General features: G+C 40.4%; 1 protein-coding gene across 1 annotated transcript in view; it reads left to right on the top strand.

Annotated features, from left to right (window-relative positions):
* The window catches only part of DNAH11 (dynein axonemal heavy chain 11), a 4,606,558-nt gene that overhangs the window by 1,601,713 nt on the left and 2,984,859 nt on the right, over positions 1-19,986 (top strand). The window contains exon 38 of the mRNA XM_044065542.1: positions 5,906-6,100. Within this exon, the coding sequence (XP_043921477.1) occupies positions 5,906-6,100 (195 nt within the window). The remainder of the gene's footprint in view (positions 1-5,905; positions 6,101-19,986) is intronic.

Genomic DNA, 19,986 nt, shown 5'->3' with positions numbered 1-19,986 from the left:
CCCCAGACACATCTTCACCGCTGCAAATCAAATTCCATTCCCCACCTATAAGTAATATTCCTTGCTGAAAAATTATTAATTTCTCCCAGAATTTTCTCAAGCTCCATTACAGCAGTTTTAGGTGGAATATAAATACTTGCCAGCATAATCCTCCTCCCTTGCCAGTAGCCCCTTAGCATTACAAATCTGCCATTATTACCTTTTTTTCCTCTTCTATCACTATTGGAGTTCCTCTTGCAATTAAGTTAAGTACCCCAATTGTTTATTTTATCCCAGATATTCAGCTGAATAACCATAAACCTTTTTTTCATCAAATTCACATGTTCTGTTCTTTCCAAGTCTGTCTCCTGTAACATAGATATTTGCACTCTACATTTTTAATATAGTTCACTGTTCTTTCTTTTTTGTATTTATCTGTGTGACCATTGACATTTAAAGATATTGCATAAAGCATCATTGTATTAAAAAGTTATTATTCCCACCTTTGATGTATAAAACCCTTTTTAAATGTCTAGTTCCAGTTTTTGTGTTATATGCATACACTGTTTGGCATGTTGAACTTTCATATGGTTGTTTCTTGTCCTCTCCATTTGAGCCTATGCCACATCTTACAAAACGTTTTGTTTTATTCAAAGCCCTCAAACAACCCCCCCAAACCTATTAATTTAATTCTCAAACACAAAACTATCTACATATTCAGATATTGAAGTTTTACCCTCCTTATAGGCACAAATGTCCCAGACTGACACCCATACTAATAGACTTGAGTTAAACTAAAAGAAAGCTTATTCATGCTAAGACGCATGGTGCAGCTTGTGCTTCTACTATGTGCTAACTAGTTTTATCTTATCTTTATAGCTCTCCCAGCTGGGAAAACCCCTGAATGGTTTCAGAGAACATTATCTCCTAGACAGTTTCTCTTTTCCCCCCAGCCAATCACTCTCTATTAGACTGTAACCAACTTCTCTTTATCAGATTGTCTCCGTGGAGACATGAGAACCAGACAGCTAATTCCTCATTATTATCATGTCTCCGGGTTTGTGTTCGGCTACCAAATATGAAAAACAACAAACCATGAAACACCAAATGGAAAAGAATGAATGGGACAATCAGTGAACTAAAGCAGCATAAAAAAAAAAAAAATACTTTGAAGGGCCATAGTTGGCTAGCAACCAGGAAGTAACGTGATACATAAGGTAAGTGAAGGGAAACCTTTTAAATCTTCCCTTTTCCCCACTGTAATGTGATCCTGGAGTTGGTATATATAGTTAGGGGAGTTGTGGGGGGCACAGCCCCCCATCTTGGTTGGTTATGTGTGTGATGTTGGTCGACTATGGCCATTCAGTGTTGTTTTTTACGATGATTTTTTTAGTTTGCTGATTGTCCCATTCGTTGTTTACTTTTTGGTGTTTCGCAGTTCTCTTTTTTTTTTTATTCTGTAGCTAAACATAGACCCCCATGTAGAGACATGAGATCCAGAGAGCCAGTTTGTCTTTATCATATTGTTTCCAATGAGACATGAGGGTCAGATACAGAATTGCTACTTAGCATATATTTATTTACTACTAAAAAGCCTCATAATATTCAGTATTCTTTTTCATTTACTTAAAATTGTTGCTAAATCAATTGACGGTTCTTAATCTAGTCATTCCCCCATGCAAGAATGAGAAAACGCACATTATTTTTTTTTCTGTCATGCTGTTTTAACCAGGATTTTCTTTTTACATTGCATTGCCTACATTTCTTAAAATTGAACAAGAAGAAAGAGAGAAGGGAGAAAGAAAGGAAAAGAAAAAGAACAGCAGCACCTATTTACAATCCCCATTAGACTTAAAAATAACTGAGAAAACTTTACCTTATAACATGCAAAGAAAACCATACACCAGAAAATAGTACTATTAAGGAAAAAAAATGTTTTCTTTACTTACAGTTAACTTTCATCACTCTCTTCCCCTCCCTGAAGCCTTTTTCCGAACATTAATGACATGAAGTAGACATATACGAGTCCCCCACAAGTCCAACAGATTCTGAAAAGCTCCAATACTCCAGATTTTCTTGTTTTGTCATATTTCACAAATATAATTATTGCATTGTAGTCCCACATTATATTTTTATTACTGTTCATCTCCATCTCCCAAATCCTGTCTCTGCTTTATTTCCATTTTACTAATTTCTTCTAGTCAACTCTTTCCATTGAACAGTGGAAAAGGTTTCAAAGGAGAGACACTCTGTGGTCTTTATTATCAGAGGAACAAGAAGCAGAGTTTCCTTCTGTTTCACAGTTCACTTTTTGTTGGACAAACCGTTGTATTTTCTCCTTAGCATGTACTTCATCAAAAATAATTTTGTCCCTCCAGGTCAGAATACATTGAAGAAATCTAGGTATAGCAGTTTGAATCTCACACCTGCATCTTGACATTCCCTGAATAGTGGAATGAATTTACTCCTTTTCTGCCTGGTGTACAATGAGTAATCATTCTCAACAAACACTCTGCTGTCTCCCACATTCAGTATTTTGTCCTTCTGCCACAGATTTGTCAGAATAAACTCCTTCTGCTCGTATGATTGCAGTTTTACTGTTAAAGGTCTAGGTTGCTTTCTCATAACCAGGTTTGGAGCATACACATGATGTGCCCTTTCAACTAACAGCTCCTGCTGTGGAATACCAGTCCAGTTGCTTATTTCTGCTTTCATAAAATTAATGCAGTCTGTTCCTTCCAGCTTGTAAGATATAACTGAAAATATCAGATTTTCCCTATGTGCTCTGTCCTCTAATTATTTTTTAAACATCTCTTCCTGAGCAGTCTCATATTCAGCCAGCCTTTTCTTAATTTCAACCTTTGATTTTTGCAGCTTTATCACAACATCTGAATATCTGTTTAAAGCTTATTCCACTTTTTCCAGCCTTTTGTTGTTTGTATTGATGTACTTCATCAGTGTTTCATTTATTTTTCTGTATGCAGTTGTCTTATATCTTCCTGTAGGTTACTGAAAGTCATGTCTGGAGGTTACTTTTTGCCGAACAGCTGCAGAACTTTCCTTAGAAGGTGTTTCTTCTTTACTTGTTTTGTAGCTGATTTTATTCCAGGTTGTTGTATGTCTTTCGGCTTTTCCCGGTTAAGGGTCGCCACAGCGGAACTCCGGTCCGCTAATGATTGGCAGTAGATTTTCACGAATGCCGAGGTGCCAGCTCGACGTCCAACCTTCAATGAAGGCACACCCATTTACGCATGTCTTTCGAATGCCCACCCAACCGTGGGGAGAACATGCAGACTCCACACAGAAGGCACTCCCCACACTCCAGCCAAGAATCGAACGGGAGAACCTCTTGCTGTGAGGCAACAATGCTCCATATTTATTTTTTTCCTGGCATCCAGGCAGAACACTTACTAGCCTGTTACTGAAATCTACTCATAAGCATAAAAGAATACTGGCCTTCTCTGTTGAGTTTCTGTTTTCGCAGTGGAAGAGCTAGAGTTTAAGCAATTATTCAATGAGCATCCATCTTGGAAGTGTTTAGAAAAATTATTTTTGAGACATCCTTGCAGCCATGCTTGAAGGACAAAAGCGTTCTCATTCCCTTGGACGGGAATATTCCTTTATGCATTTCCACTCTTTCTACTGATGCCTAAGATACTTCTGAAGATTTGGAAAGAATTAAAAAAGATCATTGTGGGAACCCCCTTTTGACCCAGGCAAAGTTGGTTCACCCTTTTAATAGAATTTGCTAAGGGCAATTATCACAAGCTTCCTCATACTCTGGATCTGCTCACACTGTGTCAGAGGTGACAGCCTGAATGATTCTATCTTGATTCCTTTTAGGTACTTACTCCATGAAGATATGCAGCAGGTATTGAAGTAGGCAGAAATGCCTACAAATAGAAAATCGTATGTTTACCAGTGGAAGAGTTTTTCTAAGTGGTACCTAAACAATACAGTGTATACTCCTCTGATTTTGAAATATTTGTGTAAACTACTCAGTGATGGCTTGTCTTATGCATCTATCAAGGTGGATCCTGTGACTATCTCAGCTTGTCTGACCATGGATCTTGCTCTTTCATCTCTCTGTGGTCAAGTAGTTTATGAAAAGAGTCTTGTACATGAGACTCCCACAAATACAAATTCCTCCTCCTTAGGATCTCAACTTTTTCTTGAAACATTGAACTTATCTCCTTTTGAACCTGCCTTTCAGTATGACTTGAGCTTCATCACTTGGAAGACTATTTTACGTTTTGCTCTGACGTCTGCAAGACAAGTCTCTGAGCTGCTAGCTGTCATGGTGTGCAAACTTTATCTGATTTCTTCAAGGACAGGTTTGGGTTATGCATTAATCCTTCTTTCATGCTAAACGTTGTTTCTGAATTTACCCTGAATCAAGCCATAAATCTCTCATTTTTTTTTCTGGAACCCAAAAACAAGGGAAATCATTCTGCATACCTTAGATGTGTACAGACATTCACATAGTATCTTTACAAAACTAAGAAAGCTAACAGCTCTTTATTTCCTATTGTGATGTCTAAGCAAATGGTTGTTTGTTGGTTGTCCTCTACTATTGTTTTTTTCTACTCCCACCATGGTTAATCTATTCCAAGCAGGGTTAAGGCACATTCTACCAGAGCCTTATCTTTTTTTGGGGGGGGGCCATATTGTAAAAGAATGAACTCTGTAAGCATCCTTGAGGCAGCAACTTGGTTGTTTGTTCATGGCTTGTCAAAGCACTACAAAGTGGATTATTTTTCAAGTTCCCCAGCAGGCCTTGTGAGGACCATTCTCCAGGGGCTCTTGGATCCTTCTCCTGCCAGATGGAGTAAGCTTTTGGAATCCACCCATATTCCACTTAGGCAGTGTGATTGATGAGCGTAGTATAGTTGTGTATGTTCTCCTTGCCTGTAGCAGTAGATGTTTAAATTTCACACTGACTCAATGGCAGTACCAAGCCACCATCTCCTGATTTTTGTATATAGTTTGATAGTATCCAACCTTGTGTTGTTGGTTGACTTTGGTTATTTGTGTTGGCATTTTATGGCCACAGATTGATTTGTTTCAAGCAATTCTTGGTTCTGGTCCTTCTTGGTTCATCCTACATAGCATTAAAAGTCTGTATAACTGACTGTCTGTGACAGGGCCTGTACTTCCCTTGATGGGAGGGGCTTGTGGCTTAGCCAATCTCCTATTACAGAGGGTTAGAGGAGAGGATTGTGAGGTTTGGAAAGCTGGCCAGTATAGGTGTTTGTACAGGCAGCAAACCTATATGCCACTGAAGCAGCAGGAAATTCAAATATTTTGTTGTTACTTGTCAGTTGATTTTACTCAACTGTACTTTCATACTTTATCAATAAGTCTAGAAAGGGCACTTCTTGATGAGTCACACAAACTCATTTTCTTGTCCTTTTGACTGTGGGTATCTCCTCCATCTAAGCTCAGCTGCTGCAGTCCCTTGTAATTTGGCAAATATATACCACTTTTTACTTGTTAGAAATGTGAGAATCAAACTTATTTTTAAAGAATCATTTTTGTTAGTTCTTTTGGACTGAAGTTTCTCAACTTAAAAAAAAAGGGTCCAAAGGTTTTCAGTATGTTGTTGTTTTGTTGAAAAATCGCAGTGACATTGTCCACAAGGTTTTTGTTCTATGCTGGAGTGTTGTCATTTGACTGTTGCCATCAGATGCTATTAAATTTACTTCTTTCTTTCTTTCTGTGAAATTTCTTCTTTGGTTTATAAAGGGGTTTATGACATTGATTTGTTTTATTCAAGTCACTGCTCCGACATTTTGGATAAGGAGATTGTGTTGATTAAAAGATGAACATTTTCTTGGTGATGCACAGTTAAGTAAAAACTTTGCTTTTATTTTCCCTTAATTAAATCTAAAGATCAGTTAATTAAACTGTCCATTTCACTTTACAGGTATTGATGCGTGCTTTACGTGATTTCAATTTACCCAAGATAGTAACAGATGATGTTGCTGTCTTCATGGGTCTGATTGGTGACCTCTTCCCTGCCCTTGATGTTCCTCGGAAGAGAGATTTGCTGTTTGAACAGTGTGTTCGTCAGTCTACCCTGGAGCTTCATCTGCAACCTGAAGAAAGCTTTATCCTCAAAGTAAGAATATATGGTATTAAACATTTATCTCCTGACTGGTTCTGTGAAATTGTTAGTTTTATAATAAATGTTTTACATTTTTTAGTACATTTTTAGCTCACACCTTTCTCGATCTTGCAAGTCTGGTTCAGTACTTAAGAAAGTTTAAATATTTTAAACACAATGCCATAGATCTATTCGTTTCTAGCTGGTGTGATGTTGTCAAGCAATATAGATTGCTGGGAGAAGATGTCAACATATGCCTGTTCTTCTAAATCTGAACTTCTGTGAGACCAGTATCTATGTATCAAAGTAATTTGTAGGCAAAGTCAATTATGACACTGAAGAGAGGCGTAATAGTACTGTCCTCTTAGCTATTGAGCTGTTAGAAGCCTGAAGAGGAGAAGACCAAAGGCAATGTGGATTTAAACTGACTGACTTGTATCAGGTAACTCACTGCTGGGATTCATCAGCGAATGACCAAAGTAGTATACTAGAATGGAAATGAGGGTTCACACTAAGTTTGAGAAGTTATTTGCCACAATTCCAAAGAACATGTTAATAAACAAGTTGAGCAGTTTTAGGGGAAGTATGTCCAAGAGCAGTGTCATAGGTAAATAACTAATCAATACTTCAGAAGCATAGTAATTTACAGTAAGTTGAATACCAACTGAAGAATGGGAGCTGGGGATCTGCTAGTGTGATACAAGAAGATGAGGGGAAGAGGGTGCACACCACCTACCTTGACCTAGCCAAAGCTTTTGACACTATTCCCCACTCGGGCATAATAGATAAACTTTCCCAGTTAGGCATCAACCCATATGTTACCAGATGGGTAGCTAACTGGCTCAGTGATAGAACCCTCTCAGTGAAAATAGGGGAAGACGCCTCCAGCAGTAGACCCATAACAAGCTGTGTACCCCAAGGATCAGTCTTGGGGCCTCTACTGTTACTGTTTGGGATATATTTTCTGTGGTGCAAGCCAAAACCAGTGGTCTTTGGTTGACGAATTTTGCAGATGCATGCTGGGCGCTGTCTTAAATTCTCCTACTGACTTGAACATCCTCCAAGAGGGCCTTACCCAAAGTAATGACTGGTGCCAGAAGTATGGCCTCAAACTGAATGCCAAGAAATGCATCATTATCCCTTTTGCGGAAAATAGAGTCCCCACTAATTATCACATTAGTAACAATGTACTAAGCATGCAGTCGTTCATGTCAGACTTGGGCACCTAGGTTGATAGCAACCTGACTTTTGACCATCATGTTGTCTCTGTTGTACGGAAGGCTTTCTACATGGCCCACCTCACAAGTAAGGGTATTTCCTCCAGGAACAAGGTGGTCATAACATCCCTGTACTCCTCCCTTATCAAACCCATTATCAAGTACAATGCCCCTTTTGGCATGTACCTTGCCAAGCACATGCAGCAGCTGGAAAGACCACAGAGGTTCCTGACCAGGATAATCCACGATCTCAAACACATATCCTATACAGATAGGCTAAAAGCCGTGTCCCTCTACTCAGTCTCGTACAGACTGCTCAGACGTGACCTGTGTCTTGCATACAAGGCCATCTCAGACCAAGCCTTGATGGAGTTGCTGCATATCCATAAGTCAAACTCCACAACCCTTAAGCAAGGCGTCAAACTGGTCTGTGATATTAATAGAACTTGTTGGTTAGATAGATTTGTGTCCCAAAGACTCCCTCATCTATAGAATAGACTTCCTCTTCATGTCAAGCAGAGTACCTCTCTAGCCCTCTTTAGGAGGAACCTGGACAACTGGATGGGAAAGAGGAAATACTCCCATGGGATCCCACCTTTGTCCCTGCTGGACAAGGGAAGCAGCTGCTGACTTTGTGGGAACATGGGCAAAATGTTTGGCTAGGCTTATAAGGGCCTCTGGGCCAATAGCCTAGTGTCATCCTATGAACCTATGAATCTATAGGAAAATTCAGTTCTAGGACCAGTTTTTTAACTGAGTAAAATGTATTTATCTTCACATATAGCATAAATATCTGCAGAAAGATTTGGACATTATGAAAGATAATGAGGCTCAGATCCAGTTCAAAGAAGTGCAGGATAACATAAATCATTCAAAATGCATGAAAATAACAAAAAGCAATATGAAAAGTAACTACTTCTGTATCTTTTTGTGGGGGAGGCCATGGTGTTCAGGCTGTTGAATGCATGTATAAACTTATTTTCATATCCCTGTTTTGTGTGAACAGCATACATGATCCACTTCAACCATTAGGACTGGCTGCCACATGCACTATTCAGCTCAGCATCTGAATATTTTTTTCCAGTCTCAGATTCCTTCCCCACTCCCAAAATGCTCCACACCTCCTCCCTTCTCAATATCCATTTTGCCACTGAGTAACTCACATATGAGAAACCCAAGTATGGCATGGATAAATTACAAAGAAAAGCATTTGACAGAATTCTGCATTCATGGACTGTGAAATACTTACAGATGTGTAAAATACATCTTAAACTGACAAATTATGCAACAGTCATTTTGAAATAGTGGTAAACCACTTTAAAACTGAGTCTTGATAATGGGCAAATTGCTATGCCAGGAATAAAAAATTCAAAGGGGAATATTCCAGAGTGATTCTTTGTTACAACTGTTTTGGTTTGCTCTTAACCCATGAAGCTGTTTACTTGACAGACTAGTTTGGGCTATAGCTGCAGCTTTTCTTCCATAAAGCAGTCTTGCCAAATGACAGCTCAGCTATGTTTTCATCAGACAAGCAACCGTAAGCAAAATTACAAATGGTTACATCTTCTTTAGATGATACAAGAAAGACATTTGGACTCGATAAATGTTGTGTATGGCAGGAAAACTGAAGCATCAAAAAATATCATCTGGAAAAGAATGTGACATAAAGGGACTTTAACAAGTGGGAGTATAGAAATATCTGGGAATGGATGAAGGGGGCAGCAGTAGTCCAACATGAGCAAATGAGAACAAAGCTTATTAAGGAATATTTTAGAAGACTAAAATTTAATATTGAAAACTATCTTGACATTTAGAATAAATTTCAAGTAGTAAATCAGCTCGCTATTCCTGTGCTTGCTTACATTGTTGTTCAGTTGTGGCATGATTGGCTCCAAAAAGTGTTGGATTAGTTGGCAGCAAAATGGGAGAACTTCTTCATGAACAAATTGTATGTAAAATCCAGTGTATGGCATGATTACATATCCCTCAGTCTGAAGGAGGTTTGGGTCTCCTTGAAATTGACTATATAGGTCTGGAGTTGTGGAATTGCATACATATTTGCTGACATCATCAGATCCAATCATAGTGAAAGCTCTAAATCATGAGGAAAACAAGTCTACGATGACCATTTTTGCTCAGATTAGAAGAAGTATTAGTGAAAGGAGCAGGCATAGGAAACAAACCAGAAGTGAACAAAAACATCTAGCCAACAGAAAATCTCAAAAGGGGGGGGGGGGTGACATGATTGCTGTTTACCTTACAAATACAAAGTACAGGATTTCAGTCTCATCTGTTAAAGGAAATTGGGTAAGCTTAAAATATCTTATAAAGACAGCTAGACTAGTAATCTAACAACATCTAGCAACAGAAAGTCTCAAAAACAAAAGGGGGTTGACAAGATTGATAAGGTATTTACCTTACTAATACAAAGTACAGGATTTCAGTCTCATCTTTGAAAGGAAATTGGGTAGGCTTAAATAGCCTATAAAGGCAGCTAGTCTAGTACTTACCTGTGAACACTGCACATTTTAATAGGGGTGGGTTTGGCATAATGGTTAAAGTTTTCACCTTACAGACAAAAAGCACATGGTTTGATTCTTATCCTGAGTCACTATCTAGTTGAAGAATCTCTGTGGCTCAAGGTGAAGGTGAAGTGAGCTAAATTTGCAGTTGATTGAAAATTAGGAGCTGTCATTGTATCCCACACTAACACAGACAAACAGCTGGTGTCAGAGCCATGAACTAAAACTAAATACCAAGAAATGCATAATGGTATCCTTCAAGAAGTCATCCACCCCTGGTAACTATCATATTGACAACACACCTCTTGGAGTTGTCCCAGTAGTCAGAAACTTAGGGGCAAACACAGATAGTAATGTAACCTTTGACCATCACGTGTCTATGGTAGTGAAGAAATCATTCCGTATTGTGCAACTTATAAACATAGGTGTGGCATCTAAGTCCAAGGAAGTCATTGTTCCACTGAATTTGGCATTCATCAGACCTATCACTGAGTACAGCGCCCCCTTTGGTATGTACCTAACCAGGCATATCCAGCAATTGGACTGTCCACAGAGGTTCCTCGCTGAAAGAATACAGGATGTAAGTAAAATGTCCTATGCAAACTGCCTCAAGGTCCTATCCCTGTATTCTGTCTCCTACAGGCTTTTGAATAGTGATCTATGCCTGGCATACAGGGCATTGTCAGACCCCATTCTGATGGACCTCCTGCATATCCACATAAAGACAAACAACACCAGAATCACCCATTCTAAAGACTTAAACCTTGTCTGTGATATAAATAGGATCTGCTGGAGAGACAGGTATGTATCCCAGAGATTACCCCGTCTGTGGAACAGGCTACCCATCCATGTGAAGAAGAGTTCCTCCCTAACCCAATTCAAGTGCTGTTTGGACAATTGGATGGGGAACAGGAAATTCATCCCTGGTTTGGCACCTATGTCACTAATGGACACAGACAACCTATAAATGTTTCATCTCCCACGTCCATGCTTGTAAATGTTTCCATGCCCCTGCTCACATTTATCAAGGGTATCAGAACTTGTCAGAGATTTAGGATGCAGACTAGGCTTAAAAAGGCCCTTGTGGTCATTAACCTAGTAAACACTTATGAACCTATAGCTTAGAGAAGAAGGCCACACAAATAAGACTACCACTGCAGGACATGTTAATCATACACATGTCATTAGTCAGTAGACTTACATAGCTTGCTGTTCAATTCCATTATTTTTTGGGGGTGGTGGTATAATGGTTAAGGTGTTTACCTCACAGTTGCAGGGTACAGGATTTGATTCTCACCTTTGAAAGGGAAATTGTCTAGGCTTCAAATGGCCCACAAGAGCAGTTAGCTTTATAATTACCTATGAAACGAAAATAAAAAATAGAAAGCTAATGACTAAAAGAATAAGAAAGAAAACTGGAAAGCCCACAATGTTATAGTAGCAAGTATATAACCTTTTTGATAGAAACATCATAGTTTTTGATGTGTCTAGTAAGATACATGCCGAAGGGCATATTTTATTCTAAAATAAGTCTAACCAGAGCAGAGCACAAGGTAAAGAAGGTAACTTCCTTGGTTTTGAATGAGATACCCTTTATAATTAATTGTGAGCTATAGAAGGATATTCTAACTACAGTTGCCATGTGATGATCAAAGGTTAGGAAGCCATTTAACCATGTGCCCAAGTACCTGATGACAGACTCACTGGATAGTGTGGTGTCACTGATACAGTAAGTGACAGGAATTTGTTATTTTTCCTAAATGAGATGATACTGCATTTCTTTAACATTTAATTTGAGCCCTTTTTCAGTGCACTATGAGTTAGTGTGTTAGTTTCATTTTTAGGGAATTAATGTCATTGGTTAATTTAACCACTACACTCAGCTTATAGTAATCAGTAAACTTAGTCAGCCAGAGATGCTTGTTCTTGCTATGGGCCTAATATGAAACCCTGGGGATCACCACTGGCTGGCATTTCCTTAAATAAGGCAACACAACCATCCCCGACAACGTGTTTTCTGCCCATAAGCCAGTTTGCAGTTCATCGTACCAAATAAGGATCAACATTTAAGGTCATTATTTTAATAATAATTTTATGATTATGGTGTAAAACACACTTGCAGTATCTGGGTAGGCAGCATGAACAGTGCGATTATTGTCCACCTCCTGTGTGACATTTTCAAAGAGGTACACAAGGTTTAGCAGGCATGGCCTATCCTTAATTAACAAATCTGAATTATTGTGAGTCAGACCTGATCAAAGTTTTAATGACCTGGTTTATGAGGTCAGTAATTATGTGTTTCACGGCTTTGCAGAGAAAACTAGTAGGGCTAATGGCTCTATAGTTACCAGAGTCAGTGGTGGGATCATTCTTATGGAAGGGCATCAACTGCATAATAGATACTGTAGGCATACAATGATGTTGGTCACTACCAAACTTTGCATTCACTTTTCTCATTAAGACTTTATTAATGTTGCCAGCTTCATGACATAAAGAGTGCAAGCTCTGGCTGTGACCCAGGAGGCTTAGTTTCATTTAGTGAACCTGATCCCTGAGGATTAGTTGGGGAGATAGGGAAGAGTGGATTTTTATCAGACCACTTACCACAGGGGGAGAGGTGGGCTTTACAGTGAAAACCTATCAGTAATTGGTGGAGTCCAATGATGCTGGTTTAGAGGCGTGTGCACAAGTAATTCACATTGGAAGTTTGGGCGAAATAGTGGGAGAGATGTGTAAAAAATAAATAAATAAATGTCTGCAGCAGCAACAGCAGCAGAGTGACACCGTACCTCAACACCTTGATCTCCTGTTTTCAGATTTTCCTTTGAGGTCCTGGTCTGAAAGGAAAAGTCAAGACCGGTGTTTGGGAATGTAGCATGAATGATCGAGGAGGTGATCAATGATATAGCTATTGGCAGACGGCTGCAACAGGAAGAAGAATTAAAAAAAGAAAGAAAGCAGGCATTATACATGTTGCTAATATTGTTTACAATAGTGTTACCTTTTCATGTTTGTGCTGTTACTCTGATGCTGCCTGAGCCTGACATCAGTGACAGTCAGTAATCAGTCTGCCTTATGACTGCATACACTGCAGGACAAGGCCTCATATGAAATCTAAAAGTAAACAAAGTCACTAACCTCCCATCACTACCCTGCATTCATTTTTAGAACTGTAACTACTTTCCAGGAATGTTCTTTGGACAGTATAGTAGTACAAAGCTACATTTGTAAGAGGGATGTCACTCAGCAACAGTGAACTTTTACTCAAAACAGTAACTTCATAGGGAATGCCTCAAATGAGGCTTTTAAGATTCATTTAGCAATTCTTGTTTGTATAAGTTTTAATTATATCTAGTATCTGTTCTGTAAAGAACATTGAGTTCTCATGGGAAAATGTTTAGATTGCTGGTATATTGGAGGCATAAAATTTCAAAACATAATATCACATTACTTCAGTAGTTCTGCAGTTATTGGCAACATAACTGTTTTTATTCTGCGTTGCATTGAACATATTGGGAAGGAGAACAATAAGTATTAATTCAGAATTTGTTTTTCTTAATACACAGTCTTTGTGAGATTGAGGTTTCAGTTAAAAGAAAATGTGATAGCTGTAGTAATATCCTGGTCATAGCAAAGTGATGTATTATGAAAAAAGGCAGGGACTATCAGAAGAATAAGATATTAGCTTAGAATGTATGAATGTTGTGATCAGTCAGTAGGCTGTCTGGGCTCTAATTGAAAGAAGAGAAAAAGCGGTTCTGTTTAATGTTGGCACGTATTATTTATGTTGTGAGAGCAGTTATTATATAAGGTAAGCAGTCTTTAAACACTAGTAACCATAAGCAGTCTGGAAGGCTTTAATAGTCAGCAAATGTTAACAGTATTACAAATATATGATCAGTTATTGCTGCTCTTCGTAGATATCTTTCAGAACTTTAAACTAACATCAAAACATGCATTTTCTTCCTCTCTGACCCAAAATCTGGGACAATTTTTAATATTACTCTGACTGAGTTAGTTAATAGAATAACAACATTTGCATCAGCATGTATTTTTGAACTATAAGAAGTATGAAACTACTGGCTGGCCTTATTGAGTGATTCTAATCCTCAGTGATTTACCAGAAAATCAAAAATTTTGAGGGACAGAACAAAAATGCGAAGTAAAATCAGAAACAGTTGAGAGGTATGACTGTGTTAAGATACACTAATGTATTGCAAATTATAACCTGTTCTTCTCTGTATAAATTATAATTTGTTGCTTTCTTCTCTATAGTTTACTCTCCCTGCACACATTTTTATTGTGATTTATTTTCCCATTGAATGGCAAAAACAGTTGAGCTTTTGCCTTCTCTGTTAAAATCAACAGTAACTTTAATGTAACATTCTAGGAGAACCTCTAGATCTGATGTTGTTAATCTTCATTCATTCCTTACTGATGAAGTATCAGTTCCGTCCTTGGAACTGAGTCGACCGTTATAACAAGCTCACACCAGCCAAAAAGCTCTCGAGCTAAGCTTACCCATAGGGCCCCTCTTTCTATCACTCTAGATTTCGTTTGTCGCATATGCTTTTAAGACTTGTCAAGCCAGCTCTCAAACTAAGTCATTTAAAAATGTATACTTCATTGAAATTTTTCTTCGTTTACCTTGTGATATTTCTAACTCTTTATTAGTCGTTTAGAGTTTGTTTACCTGTTGAAGTACTTTCTTCTTTTTCTTTACCAGTTTTTTGTTGTGTATTCCTCATTCCATTGCTGGTACAAGCCTTCCTTTACCTCTGAGGTAACTTTCAATACCATTGATGGTATTAACCCCCAACACACACACACACACACACACACACACACACACACACACTTTTCTTTACCTGTTGGGTATTTCTTTCTTACCATTGTTGGTAACAAAAAAAATATTCTTCTTTCTTCACTGTGTAAGTGTGTTTTTTGCTAATTGCTCGGACATATTGTTGTCGGTTAAGTATTTGGTTTATTATTGATAATGGCTGATAAAAAAGGAACAACAGGCTTTAAGCAGTGTAATCAGTGTAACAGGAAAATGCTGAATTCTGATAGTCATTTATCTTGTGTTTACTATCTCAGGGTACCGCATCTGCAAGTTAAACTCCCATGTGGCAAATGTAAGGGCTTAAGCACCCGTACCTTTACAGAAAGAAAAAATAAATCGATACTCAAGGGTCTCCTAAAAACTCCTTTCTCGGAGGCTATATCTTAGATGGAGGGCACAACCCCGCCTAAAAAGGATCATAAAAAGAGGAGCCAGTCTGTACCTTCATCTCCACATTTTAGTGACTCAAAATTTGCTAAGTCTACAGAACTGAAAGTAAAACTTTCTAAATTGAAACCGGTGACCTCAGCACTGGGGTCTCAAACCCCTTCTATGGTGCCATCCTTGATACTAAGACCTCAACCACCAACTACAGTACTGTCCTCAGCACCAGTGCCTCAAGCACCTACTATGGTACTGTTCATGACTACGGAACTACCCAAAACTTCATCTTCCATGGTTCAAACTACAGCTACATTACCAATGTCGCTTTCAGCACCAAAAATTGTTTTCCCAACTCCGTTCACTACCCCCCCCCCCCCCCCCATATAACATACTGGTCCTTTAACCACGGTGCCGAATGGTGAAATATTGCCCTCAGACCTGATACTCCCCATTAGAAGATCCCTTTTTTGGACAACAGTGCAGTCCTTTCCTAGAACTCCCTGATTCTCCATCGGGATGTTAAACTGCTCCTTCAGGACCCTTTTGGAATTTGACATATTGAGACTTCTGGATCAGCTATTGGCAACTAGAGGAATTCCGACTCCTTTCAAATCCTCCCTCCCACCCAGAGCCGAGGAATTTTTTCCACAGACTCCAACATATATTCCTCTTTTGACCTCCCTGGAGGTATCGGAGCCCTTGACACTGATGCCTATCCCAGTACCAGCTCCTTTGGTTCCATTGTTAGACCTCACCCTGGCTCCGGAGCCTACACTATGGCCATTGACTCACTCAGAGCCGAGCCATCCTCAGGATCATGAGTGGCCTGTCAGCACCATGACCCGTAGTTTGATGCCTATTTTTACTACGGCGCAGTCTACTACAGTTCCGGTTGTCTTGACGTCACCGAGTCCTCTTATGGCTCCTTCCCTGGGAGTGGGCTCATCAGAGCAGGGTGTGACCCCGGTCCCGAGGTTGTCTTTCTAGGTTCCAGGTTCCCACCCCTCTTCAGACAGGCCTATTTTCCAGGTGATGGAGAGGGCACTTGCCTCTGCAGGCTCACAGCTCATTCCTTCAGTGCTGGAGACCTATATATATATATATATCTGTCCTCTGAACCGCAGCTGACAAAGTCCACTACTCTGGGATACCCTTCCACAAGGTTCCCAGTCTTTAGAGTCCTCCACAGATGTCCCCGCTTAGGAGGTACCACGTAAGAGATTGTGCAAGAGGAAGCATGTGGATTCCCCCAAGGAATCCCTTACCGAAGATACAGACTGCAATGAAGGGGAAGCGTCCCCAAGGTCACCCCCTGAGGATGTATCCTTTGGACACATACTGGAAATTTTAAAGCAGCGGGGAGACTGGAAGCCCACCAACCCTTCCTCTGAGGAGTCTGTATTCTTGCAGGCTTTTCATGCTTAACCCTCTACTTCTTGGGTGACCCTGCCTGCAGATGACCTGGTTCAGCTCGTTGTGTAGCAAGTGTGCAGGAATCCAGACACCACTGAACCTATTCCCTGGAGACCAGACAAAATTCTTTCTCCACCAGAGGACAACCCACACTAGTCCAAAGGCCCACCAGTAGATGCTATGGTGGTGGTTGTGGCCACTAAGAAAGAGCTCACCAAGGAGAGCCCTACTGTCCATTCCCCCAAACAGGGAGTCTTGGACAGTAGACAGGTTAGGGAAGAGGATGTATTCTTCATCGACCTTTGCCATTCGGTCCTTGAATTACTTGACACAGTTTACCTGACTCCAGAGAGACCTAATCTCAGGACTCTCGGCAACCTTAGCAGGAGCAGTTTCTAATGAGGTATGAGACAAAATTGCCTCACAGCTTCCTACCCTGGAATCTATATCTAACTCATCCATGCGGATGATTTCTCATACTACCGAAGAGGCGGCTAGAGCAGCGGTTGCAGGCGTTGTCATGAGACATCAAGCCTGGATGCGCCTATGTGATTTTGTGGACCCATTTAAGTCTGCCTTTCTCAATGCTCCCATGTTGGCCTCTTCTCTTTTTGGCCCAAAGGTAAAAGACACTTTAGCCAGGTGTAAAAAGGATGGTAAGACCCTGTCTGCTGTGGGCGTACATTCCATCCTATTCTAGGAATCAGAGGAGTGGATAGATGTGGTACAGGAAATTTCAGGGTCCTTTCCGTGACACATGTGGCGAGTTTACCTCCTGGGGCAGAGGGGGAACTCATCTGCTTGATGCCCCTACAGAGGCAGAGGGGGTCTGCGCAATCAGGAATCCAGAGATTCTTTCTCTGTACAGCCCTATCAGTGCTTCTGAAGAGCGGCCTGATTGCTTACCTCTGGAAGCAGTCGGGAGACGATTCTGTCTGCACCACACTGGCTGGCAATCAATAACCACAGATTTTTGGGTGCAGATAATAACCAGAGGTTATCACATACCTTTCAATCTTTACCCATGACCGCTAAGGCATATTCCCGATGATCCACCCAGTCAAAGGGAAGCAGCAGCTCAAGAAATACAAAAGCTGCTCCTAAAATTAGTCATCCAAGCAGTCCCACCAGACCACATAGGATCCGGATTTTACTCAAGGTTCTTTTTAGTGCCAAAAAAGACAGGGGACTGGTGGCTAATCCTGGACCTCAGCATCCTAAACATATTTGTCAGGCAAACAAAATTCCGGATGGTTACGGTTCAGTCTATCCTACCACTTCTAGAGAAAGAAGATTGGATGTGCTTGATAGATCTTCAGGATGCGTATTACCACATAAAAATGGATAAATGCTCCAGAAAATTCCTCCACTTCCAACTAGGAGCCAATCACTACCAATTCCGATCGCTACCCTTTGGTCTCTCTATGGCCCCTGGCATGTTTACCAAATGCATGGCAGTGGTAACAGCTCACTTGAGACTGCAAGGATTCCGAATGTTTCCATGTATAGACAATTGGCTCCTTAACACCCCCACCAAGTGTATGCTGGTTATAGCCTTACTTTATACCATAGAGCTAGCAAAATCCTTAGGGATCTCAATAAACGAAAAGAAATGTAAGTTGACTCCTTCTCAAAATCTGGAATTCATAGGGGCAACTTTCAATACTCAATCTTGCCTAGTCTCTCTCCCACCTCACAGGTTATAAAGATTAAGGTCTCAACTCCTGGTGATACTCTCTCAGGACAAAGTTTCAGCCTGGGCTGTCCTTCAACTAGTAGGATCTATGGCAGCTTCATTTACAATAGTTCCTCTGGCAAGACTACACATGCGGCTTCTACAGTGGCTTTTTCTAATATCATGACGGGAATGGGCCCAATTCCAAAGTCAAAGTATGATTAAACTTCATGAAATTAGCATTGTTTCACTCTTTGATGTCAGCCAAAAGTGCTGTTCGCAGCACTCGCAATGTGCCCAGTAATGACTCCTTTTGTAATTCATACAGAGTTACATGTATTGGTAGCGTATCTCAATATGATTGTAGACTTTTTTTATAACACCTGTTGCTCCTACTACTAACGGAAGTATTTGGGTTTCCTTCTTCCACATTGCTGTCATTTCTGCTTGCAGATCCTGATATTTTATGACTTTGTGTCTCTCTGTACGCAGGACACTGTAGTCACTGGGTGTGGGGATTTCAATGATCAATACTACTTTTGTATTCTTTTCCTGGACCACTATATCCAGTTTTCTAGCATCTATCTTTTGAATTGTTGGTAATGGATGATCCCGTGTGATGTAGATCCCTTTGACTCATCCTATGTTCTTTCAGATCTGCTTAAAAAAATCAATGTAAACAAGACTTATTTTGGTGGATGGAGTCAGAAAAACACCTTTGGAGTCATCCTTTCTCCACCTCTCAGTCCAAGGCCATAGTGACCACTGATGCTTCCCTGATGTGGTGGTGGTGGGGGGCACTTCCCGGGAAGACAGTTTTAAGGCACTTGGTCACCTGCATATCATTGTCCTGGAACTGAGGGCAGTGCTTCTGGCATTGCAAGCATTCCAATCTGTCCTCCCATCAGGGACAATTGCTGTCCAGTACGACAACAAGTCCATAGTCTGGTATATCAACAAACAAGGGGGAACCTGTGTCAGGAGGCCATGAGACTTTGGCAATGGGTGATAGCTTTCAACTGCTTTCTGATAGCAATGCACATTCCCGGAGATTCCAAAGTAATTGCAGGCAAACTGAGCAGATGCATTCTCCTACCTCATGAATGGCCCCTCAATCCTACCATAGCGGCAAAGATCTTCCGTCGCTAGGGCCAGCGGGTCTATATCATATGAGCGATTCGCACAAATTGCGAACGCTCATAATATCGAACATACTGGACCTCAAAGTGCTGTTTCTGTGATCACGGTACAGTGAAGAATGGGATAGTTGCACTTCCTGACTGTAGTGCGATCTCGGAGTAGGAATATATATTTAGCAGGGGGTGTGGGGGGAGCTGCCCCCCACAGTAGGAAGTTCGAGGTCCAGTACATTCAATATTATGAGTGTTCACAATTTGTGCGATTCGCTCATATGATATAGACCCAGGCCAGCCTTGCTGCCATCTATTCGCATCCCCCGAAAACCACAAACGCAACAGCTACTTTGCCCTAATTCCCCCACAGTAGGGTCCCCGAGGGATGCTGTAGTACACGATTGACCCACAGGACTTCTTTATGCCTTCCTTCCCCTTCCTCTGATTCCACAATTTCTAAAGAAGGCTCTTCAGTTGAGAGGCAGAGTAATCCTCATTGCATCCTATTGGCCTCAACAAGTTTGGTTCCCCTTTCTTTGGCCTCACCTAGTACATCAACCATGGATTCTGGATCCAACTCCAGAATTGCTGTCGCACCCACAAGGGTTGATACATCCAAACATATCGAGCCTCAAGCTGACAGTTTGGTTCTTCCAGTTCCAGTAATTGCCAGGCAAAACAACCTATCCTCCCCTGTATGTCACATTTTTT

This window comes from Protopterus annectens, chromosome 3.part0 (assembly GCF_019279795.1).
Source record: "Protopterus annectens isolate FY-2018-M chromosome 3.part0, PAN1.0, whole genome shotgun sequence".
NCBI lineage: Eukaryota > Metazoa > Chordata > Ceratodontiformes > Protopteridae > Protopterus > Protopterus annectens.
This window is presented reverse-complemented; position numbering and strand designations above follow the sequence as displayed.